Source organism: Odocoileus virginianus, chromosome 20 (assembly GCF_023699985.2).
Source record: "Odocoileus virginianus isolate 20LAN1187 ecotype Illinois chromosome 20, Ovbor_1.2, whole genome shotgun sequence".
Classification (NCBI taxonomy): domain Eukaryota; kingdom Metazoa; phylum Chordata; class Mammalia; order Artiodactyla; family Cervidae; genus Odocoileus; species Odocoileus virginianus.
The window spans coordinates 7,647,578-7,665,257 of record NC_069693.1 but is presented as its reverse complement, the minus strand read 5'-3'; the positions used below and the strand labels follow the sequence as shown (position 1 = coordinate 7,665,257).

General features: G+C 45.1%; 1 protein-coding gene across 3 annotated transcripts in view; it reads left to right on the top strand.

Moving 5' to 3' along the window:
* The window catches only part of SAE1 (SUMO1 activating enzyme subunit 1), a 77,037-nt gene that overhangs the window by 27,581 nt on the left and 31,776 nt on the right, over positions 1–17,680 (top strand). For all 3 annotated transcript variants that reach the window (XM_020898048.2, XM_020898047.2, XM_020898044.2), the window contains exons 2-5: positions 1,080–1,191; positions 4,960–5,133; positions 7,382–7,524; positions 9,109–9,208. In XM_020898048.2, the coding sequence (XP_020753707.2) occupies positions 1,080–1,191; positions 4,960–5,133; positions 7,382–7,524; positions 9,109–9,208 (529 nt within the window). The remainder of the gene's footprint in view (positions 1–1,079; positions 1,192–4,959; positions 5,134–7,381; positions 7,525–9,108; positions 9,209–17,680) is intronic.

Below are 17,680 nucleotides of genomic sequence, written 5' to 3'. Positions count from 1 at the left end.
AAGACCTGTAAGACCCTGATGGGATTTTTCATGATGCAAACTCTTTATTTCCTTTTTCCAATTGGAAAAATTCTGATTCTGAAACACTTTTGGTTCAGGCATTTCACATAAGGGATTGTGGACCTCTGCTGCTTTCTGCTGACCTCGGAGTTAAGTCCAGATTTCTGGGATATAGCCCAGCCTCTGATTACTTTCTTTTTAAGCTTCCTCTTCTGTCACCCTACAGACTTAGAATGATATAAACACTTCCCAGATGCACCCTCTTTCATGCCACCTTGTGTGTGATAGCTTAAATAGTGCCCCTTCTCACCTTCTCTTTTGCTGTCACACTAGTCCAAGCCGTCATCCTCTCAACTGTGACACTCTTCTAACCCCGCCACCTACCCCACCCCATGACTTTCCATCTTGTATAAAGTCCAGCGTCCTGACAGTGCCTTTGTAAGAGCCTTCATGATGTGGCCCCTGGTTCTCTCTGCAGCCTCATCTGTCATTCTTCCTTTGGCTCTCTGCTGTTTAGCCTCTCTCTCTGCCTTCCTGTTCCTGGAACAGGCCACGCATTTCTCTTTCGCACTTGGCTGTTTTTGGCCGTTGTCTCTCCCTGGCACGTTTTTCTCCCAAATACTACCTGTGTGCTTGTCCTTCATTTCATTTTAATTTTTGCTCAGTACCTCTGTGGAATGGCCTTCATGATCAGGCTGACAAAAGTAGCATGGTCCATAACTGATCCACATCACGCTTGATTTTCATCACTTTTTGACATGTTATGTGTCTCTCTTTGTCCGTCTCTACAAAATACAAGCTCTGAGAGGGCAGGGATTGTGTCTGTTTCTTCACTGCTGTATTTCCATACCTTAGAGGGGTGCTTGGCATTGTAGGTGCTCCATAAACAGTTGTTGAATAAGTTGTTCTCTGCGGGATAGAGTGGAGCCTGTCTCTTTTCTAAGATCTGAGGTCTTGGTGCTTAAGTTCATTCAATGAAAACCAAGGTTACTTCCCTGTCTTTGTCTTGTTTTGTTCTTCAGTGATGCGATGTACTTCCACTGTTCTCTCTCATCCTGTTAACAATGTCTGCCTTTTAGGCTGCGGGCCTCTCGGGTGCTTCTTGTCGGCATGAAGGGACTCGGGGCTGAAATCGCCAAGAATCTCATCCTGGCTGGAGTGAAAGGACTGACCATGCTGGATCACGAGCAGGTGAGATGCGCTGTCACCATATCGCTGTCTTTCACAGTCTCCACCCCTCAGTATAAACACATGGAGATTGCGTGTGTTCCTGCTTGCCCCTTCAGGGCTGTGAAAGAGGAGGGCTGGCGTTAATGACACTGTAGCCATGGAGACTGAGTGCCAACGCAGGATTTGAATTCACCTGCACCATGTCACGAGGTCCGCCAGTGGAGACTCCCATCTCCTCTCTGAGCTTGCTTGTCTGTAAAGTGGAGTTACCATCTCCCTTGAAGGGTGATTGGCACCACAGTGCCCCCTAGTGGCAGGAACACCTCGCCCAGAAGAATTGTCTTGGGTAGAGAGGGTGATAGTGAAGGACAGGGAAGCCTGGTGTGCTGCAGTCCCCTGGGGTTGCAGAGAGTTGGACACAACTGAGCAACTGAACAAGAGAGGGTAAGAATGGAGACCCAGGGAAGGATGGTTCCAAAACTTGGAGGTCCTTGGTGTGGAAAAACAAAGTGGCAGTGGGATGAGAGCGTCTTCATTTGGTTGTGTAATCTGAGCCTGGGGACCGAGGAGAGAACACTGAGGGCATGTGACCTGCTTCTTTCACCGCCTCAGCCTGGGGACGAATGCCACGCAGTGTCGGAGTCACCCCTTACCTCTGCAGTGCAAGGACTGGTGGTGCTTTCTGCTTGCCTTCCGCTGCAAGGCCTTGCTCCTCTCACTGGTTTTCAAAAGCCTAACACGTGGTTCTCAGTCCCATCTGTGCTGTGGAATATTCAGGTAGTTATTTAAGAATAAAAGTTCTCCGGGTGAGTCTAAAAGTCAGGGAGGGTTGAGAAGCACTGGCTTCATGTAACCTGGTCCCAGTCAGCTTACCCAGCCCGATGCCCATCTCATAAATTTCATAGTTCACGAGCACTCCTCAGTGGTTCTGCCTTTTGCTGTTTGCTTGAGCTTTTGTCCCTGACTACAGACATCCCGGGGAGAGAGTGCTGCATGATTCAAAAACTTCGGAATCATGCAGACTTGGGCTCATGTCACACCTTCTGAAGCTGGGCAACCTCCCAGAGACAGCTTGTACATCTGTAAAATGAAGATGTTCATTCCTGCCCCTTAGAGTTTTTCATTTCACTTAACATCAGCACACATCCAAGAACACCTGCTGGCCACCTTGGAGTATTCTAGGTAGGGGCAATAGAAAAATCCAAAAGAGGGACTTCCCTGGTGGTCTGGTGGTTAAGATCCTGGGTGCAGGTTCCATCCCTGGTCGGGGAACTAAGATCCCACATGCCATGTGGTGCAGGTAGGTGGGGGGAAGGGAGGGATACACGGGATTTGTTTCCCATTCTCAGTTTTTTTCCAGAAACCAGAGAAGGCTCCCTGACTCAGGTTGTGTCAGGGAGACATAAAAGGCTTCCCAGAGTGCTAAACTGAGTCTTAAAAAACAAGTAGAGAATTTTCAAGGTTGGAGGGGCTGTGTTTTAGGCAGGGGACATTAGCACAGCTTGGTAGAATCAAAAATAACAAGCAGTTTGGTATTTGTAGAGTGTGAAGCCCAAGGGATGGGGGTGAGGGTGCAGATTGCAGGTGAGGTCCAAGTCATGAAGGGCCCGCTGGTAGGCTCCGCTATAAGCCTTTGCTTACTTCCGCAGGTGGTGCGGAGTCAATGGAGAGTTTCAGATGGGCAAGGGGTGACCTGAGCTTTGGGCTTTGTGTAGACCACTGATACCGTGTAGACTGGATGGCACAAGGTATGGGACAGAAGACTACTTAGAAGGCTGCCTCAGTAGTTTAGGGGGAGTTGGAAAGAGTCTGAGGAATGCAGTGATGATAGAGATGGCGAGAAGCACCTAGAGGTGAGAGGTGCTTAGGTGGTAGGGTCGGGTGGATTCTGTGTGGGGAAGCAAGGAGTAACCACAGCCGCTGCCATGGACTGGAGGTGCTGCACACTGGGCCTAGAGCGGTAGGTGTAGTGTGTCATTTAGTCCTCCAGATAATTCTCAGATGGAGGGATTATCATCCCTATTTTACACATAAGAAAACGGAAGGAAAGGAGGTGAAGCATGGCCCACCCAAGGTCACAGTAGTTAGTGAGAGCACCAGAACCCAGGCCCTGACTCCTGGCAGAGCCCACCTGCTTAGTCCTGTCACCTGGTGGCTGCTATCAAGGAAATGTCGAAGATACGAAGACCAGGTTTCTGGCTCTGGTGACTGGATGGGTGACTGGTGGGCTCATCAACAAAGACAACAAATGTAGGAATCACATGTGATTGGCCCCTGGGATCTACAGCAGGAAATGTCTGATGGACAGTTTAACGTAAGACTCAAATGGATCGGGAGGCAGTCTGTATCAGTAAAAGCAATTTGAGAAACAACAGTAGACTTTGGTAGATACTAAAAGTTATGGAGTTGGTTTATGGAGCTACATAGAGTAAAAAAATGAGTGATTCTGAAATGGAATCTTGAAGACAGCTGCCCATATAGAGGGCCCTTATGGAGACTGGGGTGTCCGGTGAGAGGGAAGGAGAACTGGGAGCTGAGAGGCCAAGGAGTAAGGCCCAGATGACCCAGGTAACCTCGGTAGAGTGTTGGGTAAGTCCATTGCTTCTAGTAAGGCCCTCGTTTTACATGGGATTTCTTCATATTTGCTCAAAATCATACATTTAAGTCCTTGAGCCAGAATTTGAGTCACAGATTTGAATCCAAGCTTAATTATTCCAGAAACCGCTATGATGTACAATCTGTCTGTGTTGTGAGATCCCGGGATGGGTCACGGGTACTGTTAGATAGCTGGCCTGAAGCGGGAGGAGGACCAGCCCCGTATACTTGGAGGAAGATCGTAGGGACAGTGTGTGCTGTGCATAGTTGACAGGAGAGCAGGATTTCCTTTACTGAGCCCAGGCTTGGTGAAGGTGGTGCAGTCATCCATGGAGGTGAATGATTAAGTTAGACGTTTGATGTGTGAAGAAATGCATTTTGAACAGTGGAATCTAATCCTACTTAGTGGCTATCAGGGGATTATATTATCTGTCTTTGAGGCTCTCTTCTGGTGATGTCCAGCCTTCCGAATGAAATTGTCCCTCTGTTCCAACCTCTGCTCATCTTGCCTCCTTTCTGAGCTTTAATTGAATTTAAGAGTTCGTTTCCAGCATTCTTAATTGTGTCTGATTTTTGCATCGGTTTGATTTGAAACCACTTGTAGGCAGGGACTGCATCTTTTAAGCAACTTATGTCTTTCTATGAATGCTTTGAGTTGGGCACATGGTAGGTATTTTTGGTCAATTCTTAGTATTCATGATTATGTCATTTTGTTGGCAGTTAAAAATTAAGAAAGCAAAAAAATAAGTATAGACTTTTTTCTTTAGAGTGAATTTTCATTATAAACACAAGGGGGTGCTCTTTAACCATCAATGCCCAGTTTAAAAAAGAAAAAAAAAGTTAAATGTCTGTTTTAAAGCCTCAGGAGGAAGGAGTATAGGGAATCTGCATTGGACAAATTCCTAAAGAAACAGTCATAATACAATTAGATGGTAGATATTTTAGTTACTCTTTAAAATGGAAAAGCTCTGGGGAACTTCCCCGGCGGTCCAGTAGTTATGACTTTGCTTTCCAATGCAGGGAGTTCAGTCCTTGGTCCAGAAGCTAAGATCCCACATGCTCTTAGCCAAAAAACCAAAACATAAAACAGGCTACACTGTAACAAATTCATTAAAGAATTAAAAAAATAAAATTGACAAGTTCATTTGTTATTTCCTGCCAAATTCAAATATTAAAAAAAAAATTCCTTCCCAGGTATCTCCAGAAGACCCCGGAGCCCAGTTCTTGATCCGTACTGGGTCTGTTGGCCGAAACAGGGCTGAAGCCTCTTTGGAGCGAGCACAGAATCTCAACCCCATGGTGGATGTGAAGGTGGACACTGAGAATATAGAAAAGAAACCGGAGTCGTTTTTCACCCAGTTTGATGCTGTAAGTTTCATAGAGAATGTAAAATCTGCTGTAGGAATTAAGCACTAGTTGTATGTATATTAGGTCCCCTGGGGTATTAGACTCTCAAATCTGAGCTTTTTCCCGATATAGTTTGTAGGCTGTTCTGTTCTTCGCTTTTAATATTGGGTGGGCCAAAAAGTTGGTTCGGGTTTTTCTGTACTATCTTAAGGAGAAACCTGAACCAGGTTTTTGGGCAACCCAAGCTGTTGCCCTAGTTGGGTGAATTCTTATATTACTTTAGTGCGTATATGCCTCATTAGTGTTTGGCCTTAGTTTACTGAGTGTGTGGGGTAGGCAGACCCAAGCTGTTGAATCTGCTTTAGGTGCTTGTGAGCTGCTGCCTTTTGGTTTCTTCTTTCAGCATATTTCCCCCACGATCAGCTTTCATCATTGGTGTTCTGTCTTCCTTCCAGAATCATTGCACACAGCTTTAATACATTTCACTGCAAATGTTTTCTTCCGAAAACTTAACAAGTTGGTGATTAATTTCTGTAGCAGAGTCATTTTTTTGTTAGAAATATCAAACTCCAGTCTGTATTTTGTCTTTAAAAAGAGCACACCTGATCTTGGTCTGTCTATATCTCTTTTTTCCACACAGCCACTTTGACCATGTTGCCATGGATAACTAGACAGAATCACTGTAGTCATAAGCCAAATGAAGCATATCCGACCTCATTTGATTTCACTGCCAAATCTCTGCAGAGGTGAAAGGATAAGTGAAATTCTGCTTCAGTGTCTACATGACCTTTTAGACATAGTTTCCTCCGCCCTGGGAAAGCTTAATAAATGTTGGATAACCATGTAACAGTCAGAGATGATCTGCTTGGTTTTTCAATGAAAGACCCATTACATGAGAGGTTAGGATTTGGGGCTGGTTTCCATGCCGTTGTATCTCATACGTGCATGTATTCAAATGTGGGCCTCAAAGGATGGTTCATCTATGCGTTTTGTCCCTTTAAGATTTTTTTTCACTCTGTTTTGTAAATCCAGGTATTGGAACATTTTTCCATTTGGACATATGTCATCCTTCATTTCTTTGTCCATAGCAACCACATTTGGTTTACTCTAGGTGTCCTTGAACTTCTAGCCACTAAAGCTTTGTTAGAACTGAAACAAGCGGTTGTTGCTTGTATTAATATAAGGCATGTTCACGGGGCAAGCGTGACTTGTTTGAGCCATGTTTGACTGGTCCTCATAGGTTTTCACACTCACTTTTGACTGCAGAGCTCCGTTCAGGCAGTTTGCATGTTCAGCTGCACCTGTCTTATCTTCTAGATTTGCTTTCTCCCAGGGTGGCTGCATCCTCTGAATGGCAGTGGTGACACACGTTTCTCTGTGAGTGATATATCAGTGTTCAGGCTCCCAGACAGCAGCAAAGAGGGTTATCAAATGAAAACATCCTTTGGGAATTTCTTCTCCAACTTTCTCCGTTCAGAGGGAAACATATGCGATTTAGAAGTTGTCTTCCTGCTCCCAATCACAAAACTTTTCCCGAAAAGATGGTGTCCTGTGCAGTAAAACGTAGCCATTTCCAATACCTCAGCTTACTGGAACATGACCTGGAGGCCCCAGAGCAATGTTGGTGATCCCCCTGAGTGAATCACCAGCTCATTGTCTTAGCTCTGAATGGGAGGTCACTTGGGCTGTAACCTTTTCTTTTGTCCTTAAATTCAGATTAAGTTTCTCATCGAAAACTGTGGAAAAATAATCTCAACAGGACTTGTTTATCTTCTGTATCATCACACATCAGTCAAAAGAAGGGGGGGTGATAATGCCCTTGTATTTAAACATGACCTTTGGGTAAATTTTAAAAACTGGTTTTGTTTCTTGCTGTAGCTTAATCAGACTTTAAAAAGTTTAATGATTTAGAAATAACTTACTCTGAGTTATATTACTGTCTTTTCATGTAAACTGTGAAATGTGGTTTATGTATGTTCATGATTTAAGGAAACAAATTCATTGAGTGCCTGTTACTTAATAGCTCAACATGTTTCATTTTGGTCGCAGAAGGTGAAATGACAGTCTTGATGATTTACATTTTCTGCACACTGAAACCTGCAACTGTTCTTTTGTCTTCTAACCTGAGGATCCAAAGAACTTGTTGTACCAGTTTGAAACTGGCTTTAGACATGCCCAGAGAGACTGTTCATTAAGGTTTATTTAGACATCTGGGCGGTGAGTCATGGTCTGCCTAACTCACATGCAGCCACTTTCTTTTCTTCTGCAGGTATGTCTGACTTGCTGCTCCAGGGACGTCATAGTGAAAGTTGACCAGATCTGTCACAAAAATAGCATCAAGTTCTTTACGGGAGATGTTTTTGGCTACCATGGATACACGTTTGCCAATCTTGGAGAGCATGAATTTGTAGAGTAAGTTCAGGGAAAAGAGGAGAGAACATAGCATTTTAAAATGTACTTTTACTCACGGGTAGGAAATGACTGAAATGGTTAGATAGCATCACCGACTCAATGGACAGGAATTTGAGCAGACCCTGGGAGATAGTGAAGGACAGGGAATCCTGGTGTGCTGCAGTCCATGGGATTGAAAAGAGTTGGGCGTGACTTAGCAATTGAACAACACAACAGCAACAGGAAATGACCCGTTTAAGGAAAGTATTTTACTCTTAATACTTAGAACTTTGGGAAATCAGTTAACAGCTTATTGAATACATAGATTGTGTGTTCAGAATTGTAGGAGATGTGGCTCCTGCCTTCCAAAATGATGGTTTCCCCTAGAGCAGGGGGTCCGCAACTCCCAGACCCCCGACTGGTACCAGTCTTTGACCTGTTAGGAACCAAGCTGCTGCAGCAGGAGGTGGGCAGAGCTTCACCTCCTGCTCCCCATCACTTGCATTACCACTTGAACCATCCCCCGCCTTGACTATGGAAAGATTGTCTTCCACAGAACTGGTGTGCCCCCCACCCCACCCCCCACCATGCCAAAAAGGTTGGAAACAGCTGCTCTAGGTCATGAGAAAGGCATTTCTAAGGTGATCAAAGCACACTACATGGGTATCTGATCAGTCTGGGCTTTGCTTTCTGTTTAGGGGTGACTTGATTAGATTGTATACATTTGTTTCCCAGCTTGGGCTTGTGTGTGTTTAGGTTTGAGAGCTAATAAACTGAGTACTAACTAGTTAAATGGGCAACTCTGGAGGCACTCTCAGCCATCTTGGAACACCTCCAGGGTCCAGAGGCAGTTCTGGTGGAACAAACAGACCTCCTCTTCTTGCACCTTGAGGTTGCAGATCATGGGTAAGGCTCACATGATGAGACCTACCATATTTTGAACTTACAGCTTCTAGATGAAAGATGGTGATGATACCATTCTTGTAAGATGACAAGAGTTGGTTTGGGGGCTGTGACTTTTGACCATGGCCTTGCTGATGAGAGGTAAAGAAAGACCCTGTGTGGTAGTGAAGCCCCCACCAGGAGTCAAGACAGGAACTGCTTTCTTTCATTGAACTTCTCAGGGGAGCCCCTGAACTCTCTTCAGTCTGCAGGTTTCTTGCCTCTGAAGTCAAGATGGGGGAAGGATAGATATGTTCAGAATCTCTTGTAACTCTAATGTATGATGGCTTTAAGAAAATCTAGTCTTTGGGCATGTTCTAAATGGATAAAGAAGCCACTGTAGACAAAAGAAGGCCAGATTATTTGAAGGTGAGCTCCCCATGGTAGATGGGAGGGATTGAATTCAGGGAATGTTTACAACATCTATTGAGAACATACTGTGTGCTTGGCAGTCTGCCACACAATTGGTTATTTCTCTTAATAATCCTGCAGGGGTTACTATTCCCACATAGTGGGTAAATGCCACATCAGCTAGTGTGGTGCTGGGCTGGGATCTGCTCTTAACCACCATCCATTCCATGCAGTGAGCTGGTGATGCTCTTTTTGTTCTCATGGCCTAATTCACAGAGTAAAACTCGATTCTCTCTGCTTGTCATCCTCTAGGGAGAAAACCAAAGTTGCCAAAGTCAGTCAAGGAGTAGAAGATGGACCTGATACCAAGAGAGCCAAACTTGATTCATCTGAGACGACCATGGTCAAGAAGGTATCTTGATGCAGCTGATTCACTTTGTCGCACGTTAGAAACTAACCCAACATTGTAAAGCAGCTGTAATTGTGCTGTTGCTGTGTTAGTTGTGAAGTCATACTTGTTTTAGTTGCTAAGTCATATCTGACTTTTTTGCAACCCCATGGACTGTGTAGCCTGCTAGGCTTCTCTGTCCGTGGGATTTCCCAGGCAAGAATGCTGTACTCAGTAAAAATTAAGAAAAAAGTTATGTTGCGGGGGGGGGGGGGGGGGGGGGAGTGTTAAGTCAAAAAGCCCTGGGGTCCTGGAGGCTCCAGGCCATAACCAGGGAAGGAAACATGTGGCCCTGAAGGGAGGGGCCTGGGCAGAGTGGGCCAGCGCTTGTCCCCTTTACAGGGGGGCAGACGTGCTTAGTGCCAGCTGGCTGCTGCCATGAGGTTGTGTGTTCAGTAGCTAAGTCATGTCTGAATCTTTGAGACCGCCTGGACTGCAGCATGCCAGGCTTCCCTGTCCTTCACTATCTCAGAGTTTTCCCAAGCTCATGTCCATTGAGTTGGTGATGCCATTCAACCATCTCATCCTCTCCTGCCCTCAGTCTTTCTCAACATCAGGGTCTTTTTCCAGTGAGTCAGCTCTTCACATCAGGTGGCCAAAGTATTGGAGCTTCAGCTTCAGCATCAGTCCTTCCAATGAATGCTCAGGGTTGATTTCCTTTAGGATTGACTGGTTTGATCTCCTTGCATTCCAATGGACTCTTCAAGAGTCTTTCCTAGCACCACAGCTTGAAAGCATCAGTTCTTCAGTGCTCAACCTTCTCTGTAGTCAAACTCTCATATTCCTACAGGACTGTTGGAGAAACCGTAGCTTTGACTATATGGACCTTTGTAGACTAAGTGATGTCTCTGTTTTTTAATATGCTGTCTAGGTTGGTCATAGCTTTTCTTCCAAGGAGCAAGCATCTTTTAATTTCATGGCTGCTGTCATTGTCTGCAGTGATTTTGGAGCCCAAGAAAATAAAATCTGTCATTGTTTCTGCTTTTTCCCCATCTATTTGCTGTGAAGTGATGGGACCAGATGCCATGGTCCTAGTTCATTGAATGTTGAGTTTTAAGCCAGCTTTGTCACTGTCCTCTTTCACTTTCAAGAGGCTCTTTAGTTCCTCTTTGCTTCCTGCCATTAGAGTGGTATCATCTACATAACTGAGGCTGTTCATATTTCTCCTGGCATTCTTGATTCCAGCTTGTGAGTCATCCAGCCTGGCATTTCACATGATGTACTCTGTATATCGGTTAAATAAGCAGGGTGACAATATACAGCCTTGACGTACTCCTTTTCCAGTTTGGAGCCAGTCTGTTGTTCCATGTCTGGTTCTAGTTGTTGCTTTCTCAGGTTCAGATAAGGTGGCCTGGTATTGCCTTCTCTTTAAGAACTTTCCAGTTTGTTGTGATCTACACAATCAAAGGGTTTAGCGTAGTCAATGAAGAAGACGACGTAGATGTTTTTCTGGAGAAAATGTGGACCAAGTAATGCCCAGATGTGATTTTTCAAGAGAGTGAGAAATGTAGATTTTTTTCACATGCTCTGTCCCAAACTTGTTAATGCCTAATGCCAGCAGCCTTTTTGCATGCTGTCCCCTTGCACCCTGCAGAGACTAGAGAGAGCCTGCCCTCCTGACTTACCTACTCTGTGGGCCAGCAGCTTGAACCTTGGTGTGTGGAGTAGCATCCGGAAGACTGTTGTTGAGCACAAGCCATTACTCTTGTACAGACTTTTTTGTTTTCAAATTAATAGACAATTTAGTAGGCTCCTTAATGGGCAGGTAGACAGTTTAAATTTGAATTGCTTATTGCTTTTTTAAAATAAAGTTTTTGGTTTTTTCCCCATCAAATAACCTTTTAAGATGAAAGGTCTTACTATTGACAAGTGTTCTCAGTTATATCTATTTTTTGAACATAGTTTATGTTAGGGGCTTAGTCTCTGCTAGGATTGGTACTATAATTCATTTTACATAAGAAAGAGTGGAAAGAGAATCAGTAGATAGATGATGGTTTCGTAGCTAGTGTTGGAATTTGAGAAGGGAATTCACATGATGAGGAAAACAAACCCAAGTGGCCAGAATGGTTTTGTTAAACCAAGAGGAAAGACATGGCCAAGCCCATATTTACTCTTTGCTTTGTAGATTTTGTTGAGAAAGAAAACCAGCTGGTCAGGGCGTTGAGTTAAAATTGCTCTAAAGGGGGGATTCTAAGAGTGCAGAAACCACAAAAGAGACTGCAGAAAACCACAAAAGTGGAACTCTTGAGTTTCCAGCAAGGCTGCGTTGGAGATTTTCTTTCTCTTGCTCTTTATGTTTGTGTGGAATAGTTCGACGCTGCGAGTGCGATACAGAGAATTATTAAGCCCTAATTTTAGTGTCTATTCACAGGACCATAATTGTCCAGAGTGAACATTAGTGTTTTGGCCAAAACTTGCGTCTTTTTCTTTCTTCCTTTCTTTCTTCTTGAGGCCCAGTCAAGCTTTATCTGAATGGCTCCGTGAGTTTGGTTGGGGGAGATAAATTGTTAACTAAGGGAGGAGGACAAAAGCAGCTTTGTGGGTGCTGTCAATTTATAAATCACACCCTCTTACGAGTGTGACACTTGGCCTTGGTGTGAAGGGTTTTATGGCTTAAGGGCCTCCTCTGATTGAGGCAGGCCTTTCACATTCAAATGGAGAGAGCCCTAGCCTTGTGAGCCCTGCACAGCGGGAAGTTTTCTGGGAGTCAGTCTGCTGGTGCCCACTGGGGCGAATCTGGAAACCTCTTTTAGGAGCCACTTTAGCGAGCTATGAGGAGAATGTGGGCAGCTCTGGCAGGCCCTGGGTGGCCTCTGCGTACCATTCTGCAGGCTCTTGAGGCACACAGCTCTTTGTGTAGCCTCTTCCTCCACGGGGCCCAATTTGAAGGTATCAAAATATTCCCCAGCTGACATTGTTAGTCAGCTGTTTCACGGGGACAATTCAGGCTTGGATTCCAACCCCAAGCCGTGAAGGTCGTGAGGCATGCAGGGCATTCCTCATGACAATCTTCGGGATTCCAAACCTTGTCTTTGTGCGGCCTCCCCGGGAGCTGCGGAAGGCGAGGGGCCACGCCTGGGCTGGCCACCTTGCGAGAATGTGCCGTCTCCATTTTGGCGGTGACTGCTCCACAGTTTTGAAGTTTTCCTCCAATTCAAAAATCCCTGGGTTTAGATTCTGCCCTTTCAACTAGTTGGGCTCTGCTCAGCCTTGCAGGATGGGGGTGGGGAAGCAGCCACTTCCTGTTTCCTGTGAAAGGCTTCTGGTGAGGGTTCCCTTCCCCTCCCCCTTTTCCTTAGGTTCAACCCTATGCTGTACAGCCACTTGTGCTTGAAGGTACACATTGTGCTCCGAAATTAGAAACGTTCAAAAACAAAGAGGAAAAAGAGAGCTTGTGGTTTTCACACCGTCTAGGAAGATACTGGCCTGGCCTTTCTAGCACCTGTGTGACGGTGAGAACTACAGTGGTGGGCAGATGCCCAGCCCAGAGACTGGTGCTCAGGAGGACACTGTGTGCTTCCTTTGGTGCCCAGGAGGAATCATGAGACAGATTTCCCAGAAACAGGTCTCGGGCACAGACGTGAAGTGGGTACCCATATACAGCACGTAAAGGAGATGGCAGCGGTTTTATGATGAGGAAGTGTCTGGAAAGGTTTCTCTGAGGAAGAGTTGTCAGAGTTGAAATGTGAAGAACAGACTGGCAAGCGCCAAAGCCAAGATCAGCACCCAGTCACAGGAAAACAGGGTCAAGAAGAAGCTCAGATGTTGAGACAAAATGACTGTGACTTCCCTGGCTCCAAACAGCCAATTCTTTCTGTATCTGTGAGTTGCAGAATGTCTACTGTGTACAAGGCACTGCATCGGGTGCAAGGAAGTGTGTTAATTGTCTTATCTCCATTTACAGCAGACCCTGAAGCCCAGAGAGGTTAAGGGACCTGCCTGAGATCACACAGCTCTGTCAGAAGGAAGGACTAGGTGGGCTTCCCTGGTGGCTCAGATGGCAAAGAATCCGCCTACACTGCAGGAGACCTGGGTTTGATTCCTGGGTCAAGAAGTCCCCTGGAGAAGGGAATGGCTACTCACTCCAATATTCTTGCCTGGAGAATCCCATAGACAGAGGAGCCTGGCGGGTCCAGTCCATGGGGTCACAAGGAGTCAGACGTGACTGAGAGGCTAACACAGGGAGGGGGGGACACAGGCAGTGGCCGCGGGTGCAGGCCTGCTTTATCACCACAAGGTGCATCCCCTTGGAGTTTCCAGGATGACTTGGTTTGGTTAGGATGGCGGGGTGAAATATGTGAGACTCAGGATCACTTCTGAAAACTCTGAGGATGAGTGACCACCAGTGTGCTCCCATGTTGCTGCCTATGCGTCTTTATTGTTAGGGGCTGCCGGATGGGACTGGATGGACTCCTAAGGGTGGATACGCTCTGTGGTAGCTTTTTAAAGATTAAACATAAAGATTTTCTTCTGACGTGCTAAGAAGTACAGACTTAATTTTATCACTTCTGAAGTAGTGGGTGACTGATTTGGGCCCTGGAAATCCCTTTTTCATGAATTAGTTGTGAAACTCCACAGTTGAAGAGTGGTTCATTGTTTTGATTTCTCCCTTTCTGAGCCCTTTGTTGACATCCTCCTGTCAGTCCCATCTTTAAAGCAACATTCCTGGTGACTGACTAGTGTAGCTCCTCCTCTCCTCTGTGGCACATTGATTGTAGCACCCGTTGCCCCTCAGATGACTTGTCAGTGTCTCTCTCGTTCACGTAAACTCCATTCAACCTGGGCCAGGCAGTTTTGTTCACAGATGTGTTCCTGGTGCAGTGCCCACACGTTCGTGCTCAGGACCTGTTTGTTCACTGTGCAGTGGTGGCTGTTGCAGCGGCATCACATGACCCAACTTGGGAGATTATTGTCATTGTAAGAAGGATTTGTCCATTGGTTAGACAGGATTTAACTTTCTTTGTGATTGAATAAATTGATTAGTGTTGTAGTATGTTAGTTCTCATAGTTGAGGTTATTTGAACTGAGCTGAGAGAACAGACCTTTAAAGAAGACAAGGTTCTTGGTGAGGAATGTGTAGAAGTCTGTTACTGAGTTGTTGGCTGGACCAGAACCTGTAGGCCAGAGAGTCCTTGTCAGAGTGACTTGGTGTGTTTGTGGTTGGGGGGCAGGCAGGGAGGGGGCAGGGTGTACATTGCAGAGGATTTGGTGGGAAGCTGATGGTAGGTTTCCCAAGTAGAAGAGTTTTGGAGCAGTGCTGGTGGTGCCTTGTCTCATTGGAGAGAAGTTTCTCGGTTCTGTGGATGAGGAATAGAAGTCCCTGCCAGCATCACAGCACAGTCTTGTCTGTGTGTATGTGTGATATTTGATACATAAAAATCATGTGACATCAGTGCAAATTACAAAACATAACAATAAAGCAACACTATCCACCTTAATAACCAGAAGGTTTCCAGGACCCTTGTACCAATCTGCATGTTCCTTCTCTGTCTCCTCAGGTCTGCTGGTACGTTTGTATGGGTTTACTAAGGTATCCAGAAAGCATGGATATAGGCCGGCTTGGCATAGTGCTTTATCATGTGTTTGTAAATATCAGCAATGGAATGACGCTTACTAGGTGATGTTGTAGGGTAGAAATTAAGAATGTAGAGCTAAACCACCATGAAACCACCACCCAGTTTAAAGCATAAAACACGATTGGGTGGTCGAGGCCATTTGGATGCCCCTCACCCACATGAGGAACCGCTGTCCTCAGGCATGTTTCTCATTCCCGTGCATTTCTTCTTCCTGCTAGCCTGTGTTTCCAAGCAATACAGCATTGTTTGGCATGCTTTTTAACTTCTTAAAAGTTGGTTTGACATGGTTTTTTTTTTCACGTACTTTTTAAGAGTAACTTTGTTAGGCCATCTGTGTTTGTGTGTAGGTCTGGAGCTTTGCTGTCCATTATGGTAGCCACCAGCTGCATGTGGCCATTTAAATTAAAATTAATAAAATTTAATTAATTTATTTGGGGGGGTAATAAAATTTAATTGAGTTCTGCAGTCTCACAAGCCACATTTCACGTGCTCAGTAACCACACGTGGCCTGTGGCATCCATATTGCAAAGCACCCATATACAAAGTTTTCTTGTCATCATTGCAAGTTCTCTTGGACAACAGTTATTGCAAGACAGTTTTTTTGGTGGGTTTTTGTTTATTTGTTTTGACCACAGAGTATTGTGTGAAAACATTACTATTTAATCTCCTATTAATAGGTATTTAGCTATGTAAGTTTTTGGTGTTATATATTATGCTGCAGTCAGTGTTGTGTGCGTGCATAGATAATCTCTTTGGATAGGTGTGTGATTTCTCTAGGGCATAGGAGAATTAGAATGTGTACACATTCAACTTCACCAGACTCTAAAAAATAGTCTTAAGGCGTTTTCTCAATTTACATTTCAACCCAGCAGCATGTAACAGTAACATTTGATAACTTTGGGCTCTTTTGCCACTCTGCTGAGTGTGAAAACTGTCTTGGGTTGTGGTTGTCAGTTGTTAAAATGCTTTTGAAAACTGCAGTCTCTGATAAGTAGGTGTGGAAATTAGACCTCGAAATCTGTAGTTTGAAAGTTGTTTCAATTCTGATTTACATGCTGCTTTACTTCCAGATCTTTATCATTTGTTATAGATATTCAACCTGATTTTAAAAAGTGAAATAGGGTACTTCCCTAGTGGTCCAGGGGTTAAGATTCCATGCTTCCATTGCAGGAGGCACGGATTTGATCCCTAGTTAGGGAATTAAGATCCCGCATGCTGTGTGGCACAGCCAAAAAAAACCCCACAAAAAAACAAAATGGTTTCACAAGTTCCAATGTGGAAAATATAGAACAAACTGAGAAAATGTGAATCCTGCTACCCAATAATGTCACTATTCTTTTTATGCATGTACATAACAAATTGGAGTGCTAGTTAATATATGTAAATATATACAAGACATACATAATGACCTAATGTATGTGGCATAATATATATATATATGTATTGTCTTTTCCTTTTTTCACTCCGTGTATTTTTGTAAGCACGTCTCAAATCTTTGTGTCTACTTTGGAGAGCATGCTTCTGTTCTACTCTATTTTATTTATTGAGGTATAGTTGGCATACAGTTGGAGAACATGATTTTAAGTGGCTGTCTGGTAGGTCTTCCTCGCTTTGCCTTGCCGTGATCTATTGAGCCAGTTTCCTATTGCACAGAGGTTATTGCAGTCTTCCACTATCTAAATGGCTCAGCACAACCCCTTAATTTGATAGCTGATAGACTGTGTGGAGAATTCATCTTTTATATTTACTGTTGGGCTTTTTGGCAAATGAAAGGCAGGTGGGTCTTATCAGCTCCTGGGTGTTTGTTGGAAATCTGCTCCAATCTACACTGCGCCTTTCACTGTGGTCTCTGCCTCAGGAAGCCGCTGCCCAGTGTAAGAAGGCTTGTTATGAGTCTTAACTAGACTCTCAGACCGAAATCCTCAAGGCCCAGAATGATCAGGGAAGAAAATGGACCGTGGAGGGGAGTGGGTGAGGCCTACCAGACAGGGATTCATGAGCTGAGGACATGGTGGAGCAGGACGGGTTACTTCGTTTGGGTGAATGGTGGTAGCTGCTGCTACCTCGCAGGCTCTGTGGCTGCTTCATCTGAAGGCTCTTCACTCCCTGAAAGCTCTGTCAGGCAGGCTTTTCTCTTTATAAACTCGATGCCACTGAGGTGGGTAAGGCAGGCATCGCCTTTTGCTTCTGTTCTACTACAGATTAGGCAGCTTGGTTAAGTTTTATTTTTGTCATGAGCCACGATAGTAGAGTTTGGATACTTTGAACCAAAAACGGGGGCGTTAATTGGAGGCAGGCTGCAGTAGCCCAAGAAGCATGGAGTTTTATTCCTGTGATCTGAGAAGAGGAAAAAACCAGGGCAGCTGTGAAGCCCTGAAGGCAGCAGAAATCTGGCCTTTCTCTTTAGAGTTCTGCCATGAATGTGTCTCTATTTCCAGCTTTCTATTATTGATTAAGGAATCTGGTGGGCCTGGCTTGGATCGTGTGACCACCTCAGACTCTGTCACCTGCGCTGGTGGGTTGGTACACATTAAAGCCAAGGACACAGGGGCCTCCTCCTTAGATCCCAGGAAACTTTTCTAAAAGTTGTCTGCCACAGACCCAAGAGAGGTGAAGTCATTGGTCCACAGTCACAGACTAGTGGCAGAACTGGGACTAAATCTGCCCTAAAGTTGGGAAGGGCAAAGGGCCTCTACCCTTGGCCGTGGTGCTCTAGAAGGTCCCACTCCGGCCTTCCTCCAGCCGTTCCCCTCACAGGGTAAGGATCCCATGAGATCAAGAAGGTACATCTGCCTGGTTCCCGTAGCCTTCCCCCCAGTTCTCAACCCCATTCTGGGTACCTGGACCCCTGGAATCTCCT